Source organism: Ursus arctos, unplaced genomic scaffold (genome assembly GCF_023065955.2).
Source record: "Ursus arctos isolate Adak ecotype North America unplaced genomic scaffold, UrsArc2.0 scaffold_8, whole genome shotgun sequence".
Classification (NCBI taxonomy): Eukaryota; Metazoa; Chordata; class Mammalia; order Carnivora; family Ursidae; genus Ursus; species Ursus arctos.
The window spans coordinates 52,313,079-52,335,095 of record NW_026623100.1 but is presented as its reverse complement, the minus strand read 5'-3'; the positions used below and the strand labels follow the sequence as shown (position 1 = coordinate 52,335,095).

General features: G+C 43.7%; 1 protein-coding gene across 2 annotated transcripts in view; it reads right to left on the bottom strand.

Annotated features, from left to right (window-relative positions):
* KCNG3 (potassium voltage-gated channel modifier subfamily G member 3) overlaps positions 1–21,151 on the bottom strand; it is a 40,736-nt gene extending 19,585 nt beyond the window's left edge. The window contains exon 1 of one of the 2 annotated variants that reach the window (XM_026479704.3): positions 20,487–21,151. In XM_026479704.3, coding sequence (XP_026335489.1) covers positions 20,487–21,151 — 665 coding nt within the window. The remainder of the gene's footprint in view (positions 1–20,486) is intronic. The other variant, XM_026479701.3, reaches the window with a different exon arrangement.
* Positions 21,152–22,017: the final 866 nt, after the last annotated feature.

Below are 22,017 nucleotides of genomic sequence, written 5' to 3'. Positions count from 1 at the left end.
ACCAGGAAAATGCAAATTAACCACCACGACATACCATACACTCCCACTGGAATAGCCAAAATTAGAGACTGACAAGACCTAGTGTTAGTGAGGACACAAAGCAACTGGAATGCTCATACGCTGCTGGTGGGAGTAGAAAATAGTACAACCACCTTGGAAAACAGTTTGTCAGTATCTGAAAAGTTAAATATACATCTACTCTATGGTCCAACAACTCACTCCTAGGTATTTGTCCAAGAGGAAAAAAAAAGTATGTCCATACAAATTCTTGTACATGAACGTCCATAACAGATTTATTCATTACTAAAAACAAGGAGCAGGGGCGGCTGGCTGGCTCAGTTGGTGGAGCATGTGACTCTTCACCTTGGGGTTGGGCGTTCGAGCCCCACACTGGGTGTAGAGATTACTTAAAAATAAAATCTTTAAAAAATTTTAAAAATAAAAATGAGGGGCGCCTGGGTGGTACAGTCAGATAAGCGTCCGCCTTCGGCTCAGGTCATGATCCCAGGATCCCTGGGATCGAACCCTACATCAGGCCCCCTGCTCCGCAGACAGCCTGCTTCTCCCTCTCCCTCTGCCTGCCACTCTCTATCAAATAAATAAGTAAAATCTTTAAAAATAAAATAAAAAATAAAAAAGAGAAGCAGTGCAAATGCCCATCAACTGAGGAACTGATCAACAAAACTGATCATGGTATATTCATACAATGGAATACTACAAGAGGGAATGAGCTTTCCTCAAAAATTACCTAGAATTATCGTATGACCAGCAATTCCATTTCTAAGTATCGACCCCAAAGAAAAGAAAACACGTGTTCACACAAAAACTTGCATATAGGAATGTCCACAGCAGCATTATTCGTAAGAGTAAAAAAGTGCACACAGTCCAAATGCTCATTGGCTGATAAAGAAAATGGGGCATAACCACACAGGAGATTCCTAGTCAGCCCTAGAGAGGAACGAGGTACTGATTCACGCCAAACACAGATGAACCTTGAGAACATTCTGCTAAGTGAAAGAAGCCAGACCCAAAAGGCTCCATTATTGTATAACTGCATTTATAGGATGTGTCCAGAACAGGCAAATCCATAGAGACAGAAAACAGATCAGTGGTTGTCAGGGGATAGGAGGAAGGGGGGAGGGGGAGTGCCTGCTAACAGGTAGGGGGTTTCTTTCTGGGGTGATGAAATGTTCTGGAACCGTGCTGATGGTTGCACAATATAGTGACTATAGTAAAAACCGGCAAACCGTACACTTAAAAATGGTGAATTTTATGTGAATTACATCTAAAAAAATTCTTGAGTACCAAACTACCGATATAAATAACACAAGGATGAATGTTTAAAAACATTATGCTGATGGGACGCCTGGCTGGCTCTGTCGGCGGAGCATGCGACTCTTGATCTCAGGGTGGTGAGTTCAAACCCCACGTTGGCTGCAGAGATTACTCAAATAAATAAACTTCAAAACAACAACACCATTATGCTGATGAAAAGAAGCCAGACACAAAAGGATACAACCTATACATCTCTAGTCATGTTAAATTCTAAGTTCAGTGACAGAAATCAGTGGCTGCCTCAGGCAACCAGGCAGAGGGGAACTTTTTAGGGTGAAAAAAATGTTCTGTATCCTGACTGGGATGGGAAGCCCACAGACACATACATGTGTCAAATGTCAATCAAACTGTATACTTAAAAATGGATGCACTTCATTTTATGTAAATTACAGCTCAATGAAACTGATTTTAAAAAGAATTAAACATGAGGTATTATTTTACACCAATCCGATTAGGGCAAGTTTTAAAGTCTGACATCATGTGGCTATGGCGAGGACTGAGCAAAAAGACTTGTATTCCCTACCAGGAAAGGAATAAACCCGGGCAACTACTCCGGAGAGCTGGTAGCAACATCTAGGGGATGCGCGTACCTTTCGACGCAGCAACTCCAGCCCTAGGTAGAGACGTTAAAGCAATTCTCCTCTATGTGTCCGAGACATAATCAGAACTAGTCACTGCAGCACTACAGGAAAGGCTAAATTTCCGCTGAGAGAAGAACAATACATCAATGCTTGCTGTGTTACAGTTAAAACGAAGGGGCTACAGCTATAGATATCAATGGGCACAAACCCCAAAACCATAAAGGTGAGCGACAAAGGCAAGCGGCAGATTCCACTGATGACACCATCTAGAAAAATGGTTTTAAGTGTGCAGAACGACACCATATTTCATGTGTAGCTATATACATGTATATACAAACATGGAAATGGTATTTCTAAATGTGTGGAAACAGTAACATCAAAGGCGGGAAAGTGGCTATTTCTGCGGAGGCGGAAGGGATTCCAAGAGCAAAGGGGCACCCAGTAGACGTCGACTTTTTATGCTTTATTCTGAAGTTGGGTGGTAGATACACAAGCATTTGGTGTACTACATTCTATACTTTTTTACATGCTTGAAAGACTTGATAATAGTTTTATGTACAATTTCCTCTCCTACCTTTGTATAAAACGTGTTTCTTTTATTTGAGATGATTGATTTGTTCCGCTTAAGTTCTTGGTAGTTGTGTTCCAGGAAAACACATTTTGATTGGCATGAGGAATTCTACCTTTTTTTTTTTTTAAGATTTATTTATTCATTTGAGAGAGAGAGAGAGAGAGAGAGAAAGAGCGCACACATGCTCAAGTGTGTGTGTGGGGACGGACTGAGGGAGAGAGTCTTCAAGCAGACTCCTGCTGAGCACGGTGCCTGCCTCTGGGCTGAATCTCACCACCCTGAGATCATGACCTGAGCCAAAAATCAAGAATCAGACACCCAGCTGCTGAAGCCACCCAGGCGCCCCTGGAATTCTATATTTTTTAATACTTAAATTTTGCTTTATTGTCAATGGTCTCTTAAAAAAAAAATCCTCAGAACATTTTAAAGCAGCAACACTTAAATAAATTACACAGATTAACTGAGAAAGAGGGACAATTTGTTTAAAAGCCCATTGTAGGGGCGCCTGGGTGGCTCAGTCGGTTAAGCGTCTGCCTTCCGCTCAGGTCATGATCCTGGGATTGAGGCCCGCATAGGGCTCCCTGCTCAGCGGGGAGCCTGCCTCTCCCTCTCCCTCTGCCCCTCCACCCTGCTCATGCTCTTGCTCACTCGCTCTCTAATGAATAAATAAAAAATAATAAAATAATAAAAGCCCCCTGTATATTGTACTGTTAGCTAGTAAAACTTAATTTTTACCTTTACAGAGACTGAAAAATTCTGCTTTTTTGTTTACTTTCATTTATTTAAATGACATATATAAAATTAACTACCAATTACATTCAATGTGGTCCTTAATTTGGTTCCTGAGATATGAGTCAAAGGTCTCTACACATCATCCGCATTCCCAGAAGCAGAGCTACCACGGCACAGAATGCAATGGAGTTTCGGCCAAGCTCACAAGCTCTGGAATCGGATTCGGCTGACTCCCGATGCTTTCACATTCTCGTGACCTGACTGCTCCATTGCCTAACCTGTAACCTGACACACCAGTCACCTCAGAATCTTTTGTCTAAATAAGGCCATGGGCTGCCTGGCCGGCTCAGTCGGTAGAGCATGCAACCCTTGATCTCGGGGTTGTATGTTGGAGTCTCATGTTGGATGTAGAGATTACTTAAAAATAAAAATCTTTAAAAATAAAATAAAGCAAGCAGATCACATGTTGCTGGGAAGCTCTGTAATATTTACTTCACCCCCTCCCACCCTGAACATATGCGAAGGGGCCCACGAGGTGACAATGCAGATACCCATACTGGTTCGAAGAGTTTTTGCTTTAAAGCGACAAAAAAGGAAGTGTTTCTGTTTCTCTTCAAAACCTATTACATCGTATCATACAACCATATCCTTGGTGATTACAAGTTAAGGCACATTATTAGTAAATGAATAAAGGGGAGATAAAACCCTGTCATGAAGTATTCTATGAAGAGGGATTATATAAAATCCAAAAGCTTCATGTTGTCTTGCAGGGGTTTCAGTACCGTTATTTAAGATTTAAATGCTCCCTGGCATCCTGCCCCCTTCCTCTAAGGCTACTTAACATGTCGCTCAGGGAACTGCTGCCCAACCTGACGCCCCACCTGTGACCACCCTCATTTCCTGACACTTCGTGATGCTCCCTTGACTCACTGACCTCTAGCAATGTGGTCCCCCAAAACCATCCCGGCAGCTCTCAACTGCCTCTAACATCCTGCTTTTGCTCATGTGACTCCTGAAAGAATTTAGAAAAACTATATTATCTCCCTGAGACATTTTTATGTTGACACAATTTTTAAGTTAAAATAGTTGCAAAGCATGCAAATTCTGGCATGTTGCAAATAGTGGTATTTTTTAAATGAAATGGTTACTTCACTTAAAAAAACTATGGAATGAATCTGAATGCTGGAGTGTTTTGATACAGCCCACCAACTCTCATTTAAAAAATACACTAACAGGGGCGCCTGGGTGGCACAGCGGTTAAACGTCTGCCTTCGGCTCAGGGCGTGATCCCGGCGTTATGGGATCGAGTCCCACATCAGGCTCCTCCGCTATGAGCCTGCTTCTTCCTCTCCCACTCCCCCTGCTTGTGTTCCCTCTCTCACTGGCTGTCTCTATCTCTGTCAAATAAATAAATAAAATCTTAAAAAAAAAAAAAAAAACACTAACAAACTCTCCTTTAACAGAAAGTTTACATTGTTACTTTTTCTCATAAAACTTGTACTTCCATTCTCTCACATAATTTTGCTCTGATGTAACATATTTCTAATGCTTGAAAAAAATTTAAACATGATATGCTTCTCTGAGATAACAAAAAATGCTTATATCTTAACTTTCTTAATTTCCATTGAATCTGTAATTTAATTTCCTATAATCTGTTAATTTTTTTCATTGTCATTACAAAATTGAACAAAAAATAACAAAAAGTAAAATTTTATTTGAACTGTATCTTTTAATGAAATTGATAGGTTTCTTTCCTTTTCACTTAGTTCATGTCTTTGTAGCAGGTGGATAATTTAATCCAAATTAATAAAGGAGTATTTCTTTCTTTTTTTTTTTTTTAAAGATTTTATTTATTGATTCAACAGAGATAGAGACAGCCAGCGAGAGAGGGAACACAAGTGGGGGAGTGGGAGAGGAAGAAGCAGGCTCATAGCGGAGGAGCCTGATGTGGGGCTCGATCCCATAACGCCGGGATCACGCTCTGAGCCGAAGGCAGACGCCTAACCGCTGTGCCACCCAGGCGCCCCTAAAGGAGTATTTCTAATCATGTCATGGTAGAATGACATAGATCAGCATCATTTCTATTCCTATTTTTGTTTTTACACATAAAAGGGCTGAGAATTCCTATTTAAACAAGTAGAGGAAAATGGAAGAAGTTGGATTATAGGAATGTTATTTGATTCTTTTACCTCCTTCCAAGTGTATGCAAAAAAATATCACATTTTGATCTATTATCTATCATCAAAAATTCTTTTTACAGAGGCACCTGGCTGGCTCAGTCCGCAGAGCATACGATTCTTGATTCCAGGGTTGTGAGTTCAAGCCCCATGCTGGCTGTAGAGATTACTTAAAAATGAAATCTTAAAAAAAAAAAAAATTCTTTTTACATCTACGTAGTATTTCTACAGAGAAGGTTTGACTTGAATGTGATTATGAGACTGTCGGGGGCATCTGGGTGGCTCAGTTAAGTGTCTCACTTCTGTTCAGGTCATGATCTCAGGGTCCTGGGATGGAGAGCTGAGTTGGGCCCCACGCTCAGTGGGGAGTCTGCTTGTCCCTCTGCCCCTACCCCCACTTGTGCGAGAGAGTGCACACATGTGTTCTAGCGCACACACTCTCTAATAAATAAATAAAATCTTAAAAAAAATTATGAGACCATCAGGCAAGTTCAAATTAAGGAACATCTATAAAAAACTGGCCTAGAGTCTCCAAACACTTCAATGTTAAATAATACCCTGAGTGTGGTCACCATATTGTTAGATGGGAAAACATTTTTAGAAGATACATGCTTAAGTATTTAAGGATGAAGTGTCAAGATGTTTGCAACCAACTCTCAAATTAATGGTAATTACAGATAGAGAGAGGCTGTTCTTTATATTATTCTTGCAACTTTCCTATAGGTTAGATATTTATAAAATTAAAAATTGGAAAAAATTATTTTTAATAATCTACCATGGAATCAATTATGTTCTTTAAATTTGCTGAAAGCAAAATTGACAACCACTTAACTTGCAAAAGGATTCATTGCCTCACCATTAGAATCACTCACTTTCTTACTTCCTGGGAGGTACTGCATTAAAAAAAGCACTCAGACCAAGACTTATCCAGCAGCTGCCAAATACAGCAATTACTCCTCTACTTGCAGAAGCCAGTCTTAAATCTGGTAATAACAGAGAAGGTTGGGATATTAAAATATTTCAATACATCTTTGTAAATACAACATTTTATTTTATTTTAAAGTTTACTTATTTATTTGTTTTAGTAATCTCTACCCCTGATGTGGGGCTCAAACTCATGAACCTGAGATCAAGAGTCTCATGCTTTTCCGACTGAGCCAGCCGGGCACCCCGTCAATACAACATTTTAAATTAAATGTTTATATCTTCTGTGCTTTAAGTATATTTTCATCAAAACCTAGGAACTCCAAACTTATCTCATTCACCTTTTGGAACATGCCCATCGTGTAATTGAATCTGCAAAGTCAATCTTCACTGTCAAACCAATCATTCAAATCAGATGTACATTCTTAAGGAACAGATGGATTTATTTTTTTCAATTCAAATGATGTGTAAATGCATTTCCCTATGACAACCTTCTCCACTTTTGAATTTTAAGACAAAAAGAAAGGAAAAAGACGGAAGAGAAGGAAGGAAAAAGAGAGAAGGAGAGAGAGAACTGAAAAAAATATATAGGCCAGGGGTGCCTGGGTGGCTCAGTCATTAAGCGTCTGCCTTCAGCTCCTGGGATCGAGCCCCACATCAGGCTCCTCCGCTGGGAGCCTGCTTCTTCCTCTCCCACTCCCCGTGTCTGTGTTCCCTCTCTCACTGGCTGTCTCTCTCTCTGTCAAATAAATAAATAAAATCTTTAAAAAAAAAAAAAAAAATATATATATATATATATATATATATATATATATATATGCCAGCTGAATTTTCATATCTGTTTCTGCATTCAGTATGTTGTGCTATGTTGTTCTAAAGTATATAAAGAGAATTTAGCTTTACAAAAATACGTTGTTGGAAAAGAGTATTTTAATAGCCTTTTCTGATAATTGTGAATATACTTCTTTCATACTACTCCAGAACTCGAGAAAAGTGGCAGTTTTTTAAAGGTTAACTGCAATGTGGAAACAAATCTCGTCACTGAACTTTTGGTATTCAGTAACATCAAAACCCCTTAGCCCCCCAGACGCCCGGGATGGACTTTTGCATGGTTTTGTAGCAACAGGTGTTGGGTCATTTAGGATGTACTGGTTACAGAATTATGCAGATCTTCCAAATGTTAACACATTTCATTCTATATTTTAAAAGTCACAGTAACTATATTTTAAAAGCCCCAAGTGTACCGTGGCAGATTCGAGTTTTCCCGGTGCCTAATTTTTACTTGAAAGCTCTAATTTTAAGGGCACCTGGGAGGCTCAGTTGGTTAAGCCTCCAACTTCGGTTCAGGTCATGATCTCAGGGTTCTGGAATGGAGCCCCAAGTTGGGCTCCACGCTCAGCAGGGTGTCTGCTTCTCCCTCTCCCTCTGCCCCTCTCCCCTCCCCCAGCTGTCTCTCTCTCTCAAATAAATAAAATCTTCAAAAAAAAAAAGAGCAGCTCTAAATTTTATCACTGGCAACAAATACTGTCCTGTTGTTTTCCTTGAAGTGACAGACTCACCTTGCTCATTTATGAGAAAATGTCTGCTACGCTATATACTCAAGCCTAAATAGACACGGTTTGTCAGTCGTTCTTTCAAACAAAAATTTTGTTTCATGAAAAAAGCTGCTAGTGCAGCCTGCAACTCATCCAACTGTACATGTACTCTCCCTCGAGACAGCCCATATTTCAGTATGCGGCACAAGTGCCTTCTGCAACTTCCCATTCCATCCCATAAGATACTTAAAAATACACACTTAAGGATCAGCTGTGATAAAAGCAATAATTTTGACTGCATTGTCAAGGGCATCCCTGGTGACACGTTTTTTTTTCCAGCTGTGAGTACCTGGTGGGGGGGAATACAACTACTAACACGGTTTGGTGCCACAGCCCCCTCCACCGTGTTCTTGCACCTGGCATTCCGGGAACAAAGGGCCTTCCCTAGACCTCGATGACACTGCACCAGAAGCCCTTCCACGACACCCCAGGAGCCTCTGGTTGTGCTCCCACACCAGTGTTCCTTCTACGGCAGGACCGTCTCATCTTGTCTCACCATCAGTGATTCTGCTGCTGCTTCTCACTATACAGGAAGCTATTGCACAGCAAGGACGGTCTTGATTATGCCTCGAGGCCAACTGAGTTATACCCTGTATTAATAAATATGACTCACTTCCTTTTTTGACATGTCCTTCCATTCTATCTCCTACACAATCATAACTTTTCAATATGTTACAAAAATGCAGTCCCTGATTTAATTGGACCTACACCTGTGAGTCCCAGTTTTGGCCATCCATCCCGTCCCCAGCCACTTCTCACATGCATCAGTGTAGAGTAAATTGGTAAATCTGTATCTGTAATCTGAAATTAACACACAGTCCCTAACTTATAAATACTTGATTTCCCACACCAACCGTAAATACTAATAAAAGTCCCTGCCGTACCAGAACTCTTATGATGGAATAATGAGCTCTGGTTAGGAGAAGTATCTTGGGAAAACAGAACAACCCGCGAGTCAGGGTGGGCCTCACTGAGACCTGAGGGCAGCATCTGGCATCTGGCATCAGGCATCAGGCTGGTTTAGAAGACAGCAATCAGTAGTAACCCTCTATCGGCTCTCCTTACTTTACAAAGTGGGAGGCACCAAGGCTTGGAGAAGAAATGTGCCTAAAGGCACACGGCTGGACAGGCCCAAACCATGACGAGACCATTCTAGACCGAGGACTGGCAAGCTTTTCCTGTAAAGAGCCAGAGAATAACTGTTTCAGCCTTTGCAGGCCATATCGTCTCTGTTGCAACGGTTCAACTCCACCGAAGCAGCAGGAAAGCCGCCACAGACAACACGTAAACAAATGAGCGTGGCTGGGCTCCAATAAAACCCTATTTATGGACACTGAAATTCGCATGTCAGATAATTTTCACGAGTCATAGAACACTATGCTTCTCTTGATTCTTTCTCCACCATTTTAAAGGTGAAACAAGCGGGGTGCCTGGCTGGCTCAGTGGGTAGAGCATGCAACACTTAATCTCCGGGTTGTGGGTTCGAGCCCTACACTGGGTGCAGAGATCACTTAAAAATGAAATCTTTAAAAATAATAAGAAAAATAAAAGATGTGGGGTGCCTGGGTGGCTCAGTCGTTAAGCGTCTGCCTTCGGCTCAGGTCGTGATCCTGGGGTCTTGGGATCGAGCCCCGCGTCGGGCTCCCTGCTCAGCAGGAAGCCTGCTTCTCCCTCTCCCACCCCCCTGCTTGTGTTCCCTCTTGCTGTGTGTGTCTCTCTCTGTCAAGTAAATAAAATCTTAAAAAAAAAAAAATTAGCTACTGCTGTTTAAAAAAAAAAGAAAAAAGAAAAAGAAAAGATGGAAGTGTAAAAACCATTCTTAGCTCAGGGGCTGTACAAAACAGGCAGTGGGCCTGAGCTGTCTGCAGGCCACAGTCTGCTCACCATTGCTCCAGACCACCAGTCCTGCAACAGAATGTGAGGGACAACTGAGACCCTGGTCATACGATGATGTCAGAGGCAAACCTGGTCAATTACAATAATTTCTTTACCCAGAAAATGAAAAAGAAAACCCTGCCACCATAACCTGGGTCAATGCAGCAGCTAGCGGCCTGGATGCAGGGCTCTAGGCAGCCCTTGGGAGTATTAGGTGTAATGGTGGTCCTAACAGGCCTCACTGGCTCTACCCTTGCCCCCTAGAGTCTATCCTCCACACTGGGGCCAGAGTGAGCTTTAAAATTTTTAAATTAAATCAAAGGTGCCTGGGGTACCTGGGTGGCTCAGTTGGTTAAGCATACAACTCTTGATTTCAACTCAGGTCATGATCTCAGGGTCATGAGATCAAGCCCCATGTCAGGCTTCAAGCTGGGCGTGCTGCCTGCTTCAGATTCTCGCTCCCTCTCCCTCTGCCCCTCCCTCCACCGCCCCCCTCCTCTAAAAATAAATAAATAAATATAAATAAATAAGTAAATTCTTTTAGCTGTACCTGTAAGGCTCTATAAGAACTACATTCTCCCACTATCACTGTCACCATCACCCCCAATTCCCTACTACTCTGCTTCCTTGCTGTTCCTCCAGCAGACCAAGAGCACACCCACCTCGAAGGTCTGCGCTTATATGCTCTATGTTTGGAACTGTCTTGGCCAGATACCTTCATGGCTGCGTAGTGCATCCCTCCCAGGCCTTGTTCAGACATCCATCACCTGCTCAGACAGGCCTTTCCTGACCATGGCTCACACTTACTCTACAAACCCCTTATTCTGCTTTGTTCCTTCATAGCACTTATCACTATTCGCTATATATTTACTTACTAGAGTAGATGGTTCTTGAGGACAGGGACTCTGTTTTGTTCACTGCCTTATCCCCAGCACCCAGAACAGTCCCAGGTATGTAGGAGTTGCTCAATAAATGTTTGTCGAATTTAACGAATCAATGAATGGAAAGCCATAAAACCATTTTGCAATTGATTTCTTAAAATGTAACCTGCTCATAGGTTGAAGGCAACTTATAAATATATACTTCCCAATCAAAATGAAAATGTGGGGCACCTGGCTGGCTCAGTCAGTGGAGCGTGCGGCTCTTGATCTTGGGACTGTGAGCTGGAGCTCTACGTTGGGTGTACAGATCACTTAAAAAATAAAATCTTAAAAAATAAAATAAAATGCTATTGTATTTGCATGGTTCTTTCACATGTATAATTCATTTAAAATACATGCTGGAAAAAAAATACATGCTGAGTGCCCGCCCATGTGCAAGACATTGACTACATGTGGTGACACACAGAACTTCTGTTCTCAAAGAAACTGTAGACTAAATGGGAGCCAAGGCGTTCACAAGCAACCTCAAGGAAAGAGAGACTGTGAGAAGAGGCCCAGTACAGGGAAAGATAAAGAACTATGGAAGTTCGGTCTCCTGCTGAGGGCTCAGTCTTCATTCTCTCGTTGACCCTTCTGTGTGAAATCCCCACTTCACTGATGAGGGTACAGGCCCAGAGGAACGTAATGAATTAACTCGAGGGAGGCCTCCTGACTTGGGAGTCCTGGGTTCTTTCCACCATAACCTTTTCCTTTTGACTTTCTTTTTTCTTTTTTTTGCCTGAGAAGATCAGATGATTGCCTCAACTACACACTTCCCTTTGCCACTACAGTAAAAGCTGAGGAGTCCTTGCTACTCACAGGCGAAAAAACTTAAGTATGTATAACTTTTCCAAATACTCCAACCAAACCTACCAGCTCATGAATGAAATTCAAACAGAAATGTCTTGCCTATGGGGCGCCTGGGTGGTTCAGTCGTTAAGCGTCTGCCTTTGGCTCCCGGTGTGATCCCAGGGTCCTGGGATCAAGCCCCGCATCGGGCTCCCTGCTCTGCTGGGAGCCTGCTTCTTCCTCTCCCACTCCCTGTGCTTGTGTTCCCTCTCTCGCTGGCTGTCTCTCTCTCTCTGTCAAATAAACAAATACAATCTTAAAAAAAAAAAGAAGAAGAAAGAAAAAGAAAAGTCTCGCCTATTGCTTCATCTGATTCATCTTTCTCAGCCATTCATGGGCTCCAGCTCTTTAACACATTTTATACTCCTTCAAACACACCATCAAGACATAATGCTTAAAGTGGTATGGGTGATGATACTCGTACCACTCTGTGAATATACTCAAGTTCACTGAACGGTACCTTTAAAGGTGAGTTCAACAGTATGTGAGTTATATCTCGATAAAGCAGTTACATTTTTTAAAAGGTGGTTATTTCCAAATGTTTGCTATTAAATGTTATTAATATTAGCATTCTACTTATTACTATAATAGTCACTATTATGAATAAAGAATAATGCTGAATTTCATAGTTTAGGGGGGAACTGGGTAATAATCCGTCAAAAAAAATTTTTAAACACAATCCTCTTGATCCAGCTGCTTTTTTCACTTTAGAGTTTATCAAACATATATACTTACACCAATTTGCAAAGATAAATGAAAAAGATTGTTCTGTACCACTGTTTGCATTTTTGAAAAACGGGAGTCAAACGAAACATTCCACAGCAGTGTGGAGCAGGGACGTGGGGATCAGACTGTGTGAGCGGACATGCCCCTTCCCCCACCCAAACCTCAGCCATAACACGGGGATAGTAACACTGCCACCTCACAGGATTGTCAGGAGACTCAGATGACAAAATACACGTAAAAACTTAAAAAGCGGGGGCGCCTAGGTGGCACAGCGGTTAAGCGTCTGTCTTCGGCTCAGGGCGTGATCCCGGCGTTATGGGATCGAGCCCCACATCAGGCTCCTCCACTATGAGCCTGCTTCTTCCTCTCCCACTCCCCCTGCTTGTGTTCCCTCTCTCGCTGTCTCTATCTCTGTCAAATAAATAAATGAAATCTTTAAAAAAAAAAAAACTTAACAAGCGGCTAGCATGTGTTAACTATTAAATAAATATTACCATGACAGCCATCACTGCTCTTGAGAGGACAGATGCTTGTAGACTGAATTGTGGCCCATCCATCCATCCAGCTGAACACTCCACAGATTTTCAAAAGAATGAGGAAGATTTACATCAACTGATATGGAAAGAGTTCCAAGATAGTAAGAAAAAAGCAAACTGTTAACCAAGATTATAGAATAATCCCAGTTATGGGGCGCCTGGGTGGCGCAGTCGTTAAGCGTCTGCCTTCGGCTCAGGGCGTGATCCTGGCGTTATGGGATCGAGCCCCACATCGGGCTCCTCCGCTATGAGCCTGCTTCTTCCTCTCCCACTCCCCCTGCTTGTGTTCCCTCTCTCGCTGGCTGTCTCTCTCTCTGTCAAATAAATAAATAAAATCTAAAAAAAAAAAAAAAAAAGAATAATCCCAGTTATAAATTTTTAAAAATATCTATATAATATAAGGGGAGCCTGGGTGGCTCAGTCAGTGGAGCCTCAGACTCTTGGTTTCCACAAGGGTCATGATCTTAGGGTGCTGACATGGAGAGCGGCCTGCTATGGCCTCCCTGCTCAGCAGGGAGTCTGCGTCCCTTCTCCCTCCACTCCTCCTCCTGCTCACGCACGTGCACACCCTCTCTCTCAAATAAATAAATCTTTTAAAAATCTATATAATATGTCTATATAATTTATACACACACAAATGTGTGCGTGTATATTTATATGTGCATTTCTGGAAAGAATACCCAGAAACAGCGTAACGGGATTGAGGAGAAAAGGGCATGTTTGCTCCTCACTTCATAATACTTAGAACCATACTTTTTTCCAGTGAGCGAAGTTTTCATTAAAAAAAAAAAAAAGAATAACATTGGAAATTACTTGCTTACTAAGGGAGAAAAAAAAGCACCTTGATTAAAAAAAGGGTATTGACAAAGGAAAGTTTCCACTGAATTCTAAAATTGGCAGGAGATAGAAAAACCCTATACACAGATAAAAGAAACAGTCCACTGTGCAAGAACAGAATTTAACTGAGATTCAGGGTTATGTTCAATCCTATCAGAGATCTATTAATTACCAGCTTCTGAAAATATCCACCTTATCTGCAAAGTAAAAGCACTGAGACTTTTACCTTCAGTTTCAAATATTGCTTTTTATTTTTAAAGTCCTTAAAAACCTACTGAATTTATATAATATTGACCTAATAGGCAATAGACGTAATACAATTGATTTTTAAATTTCCATCACCTGGTGTTTCATTTTGATTACGTATTTCATTTTTTAAACCTGGGCTAAAAATAACACTACAAAAAACTTGGACATCTTTACATCTCCTCAGATTCTCACTACCACAACACAAAGCAATACAAATTAAAGATCAAAATTCCAACATGAAGCAACTTTTAGAAATAATTTTTAAAGGACAAATTAAAATTATAGCAAGACTTTGCACAACAAAGAGATAGAAAACTCAAAAGAGAACACTACAGCTGAGGCTGGCTGAGGGGGAGAGAAGTTCAGTGGCAAAAGGGACCAAAAAGTAAAGGGGATAAGTACTTTGTATCTGACCCATCTTTCTCAAAGTTCTAACTAGCATAAAGCATCTTTTTATGACACAGGCTAGCAACGCTGAGCGATTTTAAAAGATGAGTATGTCAGGGGGCCTGGCTGGCTCAGTCAGAAAAGCACACGACTCTTGATCTTAGGGTTTTGAGTTTGAGCCCCATGTTGGGTGTAGAGATTATAAATTAATTAACTAATTAATTTTTTAAAAAAAGAAAGAAAGAGGAGTATGCCTGTATGTTAAAATGCCAAAAAACATTCATTTCCTTGGCAGTGTCAGAATGATACTCAATGGTCCTGGAAGGCAAACTGCCTGAAAACTCTGTAGTTAGTCTTAGGCAGACAGAACAGTAGGAACACCATCATTCTAACATTACCAGAACTGTTCATTAGTGAAAGCTTGTGGATGCATTTACCAAAGAGGACTTCTGTGCCCTCTCGGTGAGATGGTCTGGGTTGTACAGAAAGGAAAACGGCAAATGATCTCTCTCCCATCGACTCTCAAAAGATCCCTCTTCCAGATCCTTCTCCTCACAATACCCTCCAAAACGAGAAGCAGATCCTGTAGAAAACAACTGGATTCCCAGCTCATGACATGTGGGCCAAGCCAGTTAAGCAGGAGGGACCCCACGGCCAATAGCTCTAACTGCTTCACTCAGTAAGTTCTCACACTTTTCCTAGTACTGGTGGATGAGTCATCATTAGGAACGTGATAAAGACCCACATGTCTACCTGAAGCCAATGACTTCTCACCATCTCCACAGCTACTCCCCTAATCAAGCCCCATATTCTCTCGCCTGCCAGGTCTTGCTCCATCTGCTGTTGCCCCTGGTCCGTTCTCCACGCAGTGCTCACTGGTGTTTTGAAACCACATCAGATTGTAGCTTTCCTCTGCTTTAAAACCTTCCAAAGGCTTTCCTGCCGCACTTGGAAGAAAATCCAAACTCCTTCCCCTGGCACACAGGCCCAGCCTGATAGGTCTCTGCCTCCCCTGGAATCTCCTCTAAGCCCCTCTTGCCCTTGGACTAGCTGCTAGCCCACACAGGCCTTCCTTCCATTCTGGTGACAAGCCAAGCTCACTGTCATCTCAGAGCGTGTGCCGTTGCTGTTCCCTCTGTCAAGAACACTCTTCCCTCCTTCTTCCAAGGCTGGGTCGTTCTCATCACTCAGGCTTCCTCTGCTCATGCCGCCTCCTCACATCCTATGCAAAGGACACTCCTGCTGCATTCTATACCTGTATACCCTATTTGATTTCCCTTCACGCTCTGAAATTCTTATTTGCTTTCTTTGCTGCCTGTCCTCCTTCCTATTAGCACCACCAGCCAACCGATTCCATGAGGAGGAACCCCATCTCATGTGTCCCTGCAGCCACACTGCTGGGCACAGTCACCAGGACCAAAAAAAAAATGTTAACTAAAATCTGTCTATGGCAGAAGGTCCAACTGTAAAAGTTGGGATGATCTGAAAGTTGTCCCTAACGTATTTTCTGACATCAAATATTAAATTTCAGTATATGTTAAAAAAAATAATAAGGCTAAAACAAATTAAAGCCACTAGATTATTTCTCCAGTATGGTATGGTAAAGATCAGAAGTATCACAACACTTTATGGCATTTGAAAAACCATGTCCTTCCACACATCGCTGGCAGGAGTATAAAATGACATCATCTTTTTGGAGAACAATTTGGAATTACCTATGCAAATTACAAATGCACATGTCCTTTGACCCTATGTCTTAACTTTCAGAAATTTATCCTATGGACAAAAGCAAAAATAATGTACACATACAGGATATTCACTAAAGCATTTCTATAGACGAGACAACATAAATGTCCAAAAGTTATGGGACATTCTTACAGTGGAATATTATGCAGTTGCATAAAAGAACTGGGTAGCTCTTCATAGACTCATACAGAACAATCTCCATGGCATGTTGGTTAGTTTAAAAAGCAAGTTTCCAGACAGTATTATTGCACTGTTTTTGTTGTTGTTTTGTGAATATATATGATATGCTTGTAAATACATAGACTGTCTCTAACATGACAAACAAAATACAAACAACTTTGGTTACATCTAGGGAAAAGAACTAAATGCCCAGGAGATGGAGAAAGGCTTGCTTGTGCAGCTTTTGGACTTTAAACCATTATTTATATGATTATTAACCCATTTAAAAGGGTCATATTCATGCATGAAAAGCTTCCAAATTATTGATTTGGAAGACCTCTCAAGATTTCTTCCAAACTTGGGATTGTCTGCTATTCCAAAATTTCAAAGTTTCATAGAAAGAAATGCTATGCTTGTCTTTATTCCTTTTCCACAATCCGTACTTAATAAATAAGCATTCTTTGATTTAATAGACCTTTTTTCTCATTTCTAGCACAAGATCCCATCCTCCTCAACTAAGATTCCACCAGCTGAAGTCCATGGCCTTACCCCACACAGCTCTTCAATTTATGCAACAGAAGATATATTCCTGGAAGGTTATATTCTAAATTGTAATATAAATAGTAGACATTTATTGTGCCAGAATAATGATTTTTTTCTAAAAGATGCCATCATAATAAATAGTATAGGAGAATTTAGCTGCCTTCTACGGCTTTTTGTCTTATCTAGTTTAGAAGCTAGGACATGTTTATATGAAAAAATAACTATCATGCTAAGAAGGATATTATAGATGGCAAATACATAGTACAAGTAAGCAATCCCTCAAGAAATTCAGAAGAAAACATCACATCTACCAAGGTAGGCAGAAAATGCTTCAAAAAAGAATCAGAATCTGAGTTGGGCTTGATGGATGATCCAATTTCAACAGGCAAGGGACTGCACAGTAAGGAACATTCGGGTGGTTCAGGAATAAGTGAGCAGGCCAGTTTGGACAAACGGAGGCTGCAAGTGATAGGGCGTGCTCCTAGCTCCTAGAAGCCCACATAATTAGTCCCTGATGCCTGCCTGGATCCTTCCAATGCCCTGGATTAATTATGAGTTTTTCCTAACATTTCCCAGAGTGGTCATTTCTTCTCCATTCTTACCACCTCAGTACAATCCATACCCCCATTCCCTCCCTCTGCAAAGATCTCCAAACTCATCCTCCTGTTTCCCATCTTCACCATCCCCAATTCACAGTACACAACTCATGACATTTGTTATTTTATATGCATAACCCACTCACCTCAAACATGCCAACAGCTAACTGCTGCCTACAAAATAAAATTATTCTCTTTCTCATTCGAGGCCTTCTAACATCTGCTCTCTATCCACCTCTCACTTCATCACTGGACTCACACTTCCTGATATGCAAATTTCATGCCAATGCCCCTGCTGTTCCTTTTACCTGGAAAATACCCCTTATTATTTTTAAAGATTTATTTATTTGAGAAACAGAGAAAATGAGCTGGGGGGAGGGGCAGAGGGAAAAACAGACTCTCTGCTGAGCAGGGAGCCCAGGGAAACGGTGCTGGATCCCAAGCGTCCCTGGAAAATATTCCTTATTATGTTCAGGTGGGGCACACATACTTGTAAAGATTGTGAACACTATAGTTCATATAAATGACACGCCCACTACGACTGTTGGGCAGTGCACAACCTCTGCAACCCTCCAAAGATGACTTGTTTCCATCCTCCCCCACTTCGAAGGCCAAACTGTGTCCCAGAACAACTCAACTGCTGATCAGTTGTGCCTCTGATTCCTATATCACCAACATGACATCTTTTCTTTATTTAAAAAAAAAGTTACAATATTTGGAATACCAACAGTGCCCTGAACATAGCAGATACTCAAAAAAGATGCTTGCAAATGATGACGGGATGAGTCAAGAAAGGCAGATTGTGGGGGTGCCTGGGTGGCTCAGTCAGTTAAGCATCTGCCTTAGGCTCAGGTCATGATCCCAGGGTCCTGGGATTGAGCCCCACATCAGGCTCCCTGCTCAGTGGGGAGCCTGCTTCTCCCCTCTCCCTGTGCTGCTCCCCCTGCTTGTGTTCGCTTTCTCTCTCTGTCAAATTAATTAATTAATTAAAAAAAAAAAAAGGCAGATTGTGTGAAACCATAAAGAGACTTAAAGGCCAAGAAAAAAGTTTTGGCTTTATCTGGTAGATGCCAAATATGGTCAGATGATCAGCATGATGTTTTAAAAAGACTAATTTCAGCAACCACAAGCAAGCAGGGTTTGAGAGACTATTGTCAAAGTGCCAGTGTAGAGGCCCTGTCAGTTGGAGGAGGCCTATAGGAGGCTCCCTCTGTGACTTCCAGTCTCCTCAGCTGCTCACTCATCCTTCAGCTTTTCTGTTTGGGATTACAGAGGTTGATTTTCATATACCTACACTCGGAGAGTGAAGCTTAAAACTGGACCTTTAAGCCAAGAAAAACATGCTTTTTCCTGAAATATCTGGGTATCTAGGAAACAGTACTGACTTGGATAATTACATACATATATAAAATACATATACACAAATCAAGCATTCGCCTTCTTCCTTCACTTCTGCAGTCCGGGGAAGTCTAACTCAATTCTCCCGTTTCCTTTGCTAATGTAGCTTGAACTTTCACTAACCTTAGAATTCCACAATTACTAGTGAATCATTTCAAGGCCAGTTATGGCTCATTTTCCTATGGTCCTCTAAAAGAATCAAGGGCACTTACGTATTTAGATATATAAATTCATTTCATTGTACTGATGGAGTACTAAATAAGTAATTCTTATCTGTAAATCAAAAACTCAGAACATAATACATTAAACAAAATTAGTTTCCTAATGAATTTCCTTTTAAAGCATGTATCTTGGATTTCATGCCAAGATATCAATATATCAGCAATGGACTCTGTGGTACTAGACAATTTTATTTACTTCTTAGATTAAAAAACAATCTTCACTCTCCAAAGGAAGAATATTATATGTAAGTAACCCACTGCAACCTCAAGACACACAATATCATGCACATGTCTATCAGGAAAAGATTATCAGGCACAACCTAATTTTAAAAATGAATGGAGGAAAAATAAATAAATAAAACAAATAAAAATGAATGGAGGAGGCCTCTTAAAACAGTATCAAAGGGGCGCCTGCGTGGCTTAGTCTGTTAAGTGTCTGACTTCAGCTCAGGTCATATCTCAGTGTCCTGGGATGGAGCCCAGCATGGGGCTCCCTGCTCAGCCGGGAATCTGCTTGTTCCTCTCCCTCTGCTCCCTCCCCCCACATTTGTGCTCTCTCTCCCTCAAATAAATATTTTTTAAGTTAATAAAATATTAAAAACAGTATCAAAAGTAAACCAGAACATACAATTTTGTGTTTGTGCCCAAAGAGACTGTCTCCCTTGAAATTCCAACTTTACTGTTTATTCCTCCTACCAAATATGCAAAATAAACTCACTAGTGCTAAAAACAGAAGTGTTATCTCTATTGAAGGAAAGATTAAAATATTTTCCTTTCATCCTAATAAACTGAAAAGAAAAACTATGAACTACTCCAATACTGTTTCTGGATTTGGGGCAGTTTAAATATTTCTTCTTTTCCAAGGTAGTGATTTTTGCCCTCCCCATACTGAAGATCCTTCTGAAAGTCACAGTGTGTATCTTTGGTACCAAACGACGGACAGGTGCTTTGCTATCTCCATTGGAAAAGAAGAGAGAAAAGGGCACAGACATCCATTATTTAGAGTCTACCGTTAAGTTAATCTCCTTTATAATATAACAATTATAACAATTCCGTTAAAGCACATATTATGCTAAGCGTATGCAATGTGTGGCCAGTGTATAGACCATATTTCACCACAAGACTTCATCTTTTCAAACACCACCAAAAATTGGCAAATAATTCAAGCTGCTCTTAGCCCAAGGTTAAACTGTTGAATAATAACAAAGTTTAGGGACATCTAATTAACTAGTTGCTATATGCTCAAAAGTAAACTAAAAGATGGGAGGCTTGTTTATCTCTACCTGCCCCTCCCCATGCCTCGCGATTCGCCCTCCAGAGGAGAGTCTAGTGTATGGACCGCAGCCGCCTGGTGCCAGGAAAATAGGAGTGGGGAGTGAGGGCCAACCCGTCCCCTGGCTGGCCTCGCTGGGCCCGCAACCCGGCCTGGCTGGCAGCCCGGAGGCGAACAGGACGGAGACGGGACCGACGGACGGGACGGACAGACGCGACAGGACGGACGGGACGGCCAGAGAAGCAGTGCGTCCTACCCGGAGGGCTCCCTCCCAGGGCCGGCGGAGTACCTGCTCCGGTCATCCAGGCTGCGGTTGTCGGCCGCCGCGGCGCGCCAGTCAGGCAGTGTGCTGGCGCACAGCACCACCATGGACACTATCACGAACACGACCGACACGCTGGCCAGGATCTGCGCGGCCAGCGACGACGTAGGCTCCTCGAAGGTCCGCCGCATGCGCTCGAGCCAGCGCCTGGAGGGGGCCGCCTCGGCCCCTCCAGGTCGCACCTCGTCGCGGCCCAGCGCGCCCGGCTCGTCGGCCGAGTAGAAGGTGTAGGTGTCGGACATGCGGTCGTCGAGGCGGCGCTGGCAGCAGTACTCCAGGTGCGCGCCCTCCAGGCCCCAGTAGATCATCTCGTTGTAGAAGGAGAGCTCGCACATCCGCGGCGCGAAGCGCAGCTTGCCGTGGCCGCGCACGTAGAGCAAGATGAAGCCGAAGGCCTCCGAGTGCCGGTCGAAGAAGTACTCGTTGCGCTCGCGGTCGTAGTCGTCGCACACCTCGAGCACGTCGCGCTCCGAGCGGCAGCCGTGCAGCCGGCTCACGCGGCGCAGCGGGAAGTCCTTCAGCAGCTCCCGGGACAGCGAGTACCGGGCGCCGCCCACGTTCAGCACCACCGAGGCCGCCCCGCTGCGCCCGAAGGTCATGGCTGGCCGCCCCGAGGCCCCGAGGCCCGAGGCCGCCGCCCCCCGGCCGCCGCGCGGGGCCTGCCTGCCGTTGGCCGACGGGGGAGCGCGCCGTCGGGGCCCGCGGGCTGGCGGGCCGGCTCTCGCTGTGGGCTCTGCTCCTGCGCTTCGCTGGCCCGCACACCCCTCGGCTCTAGCGTCCTCGGCGGCCGGGCGTTGCTGCTAGCGACGCTCCCTCGGCGCGGCGGCACCTGCAGGTGGCCGGGGAGTCCCCTCAGGCGCCAGCGCTGCGCGCCCACTGGCCCGGAACGAGGCTGTCAGCGCCCGGGGATGTCCCCTACGAGGCCGGGGTGTCCTTTCAAACGGTGGCGCTGCACCCCCACACACACACCCTGAGGGGCGCGGGCGCCGGGAAGAGGCGCGGGTGCGGGATGGCTCCCCGTCCCCGGCGCTCCCTGTGGCCGCGGCTTCGGTAACCGCCCCGCCGCCGTCCAGAGGCGAGAGGCAAAGTGAGCGGGTTCGGAGGCGGCGGAGAGCCGGCTCCGCGAGGCGGGGGCGGGGCCTCCTCGCGGTTCCCCCTCCTCGCCTCCCCACTCCGCTCGGCTCACCTCCCTCCGCACGCCGCCCTCCTCTTCCCACCCGCGCCCGCACCTCCCGGGCTCGCTCGGCTGGGATTCCCCGGCGCCCCGCCCTGGACCTCGGGCTCCCCGCCTCGTGACGCCGTCCTCCCCCTCCGCTCCCGCCCGCCGCGGCCAGGAGGGGTCCGCGGGGCGGGGAAGGGAGCCATGGGGAGCCCCGGGGCTGGGGGGGGGGGCGCAAAGCCCCGCGGCCAGGGTGCCTGCTCCCGCGTGCCGCCCCGGGCCATCAGGAATGACTTGGGGAGCTCC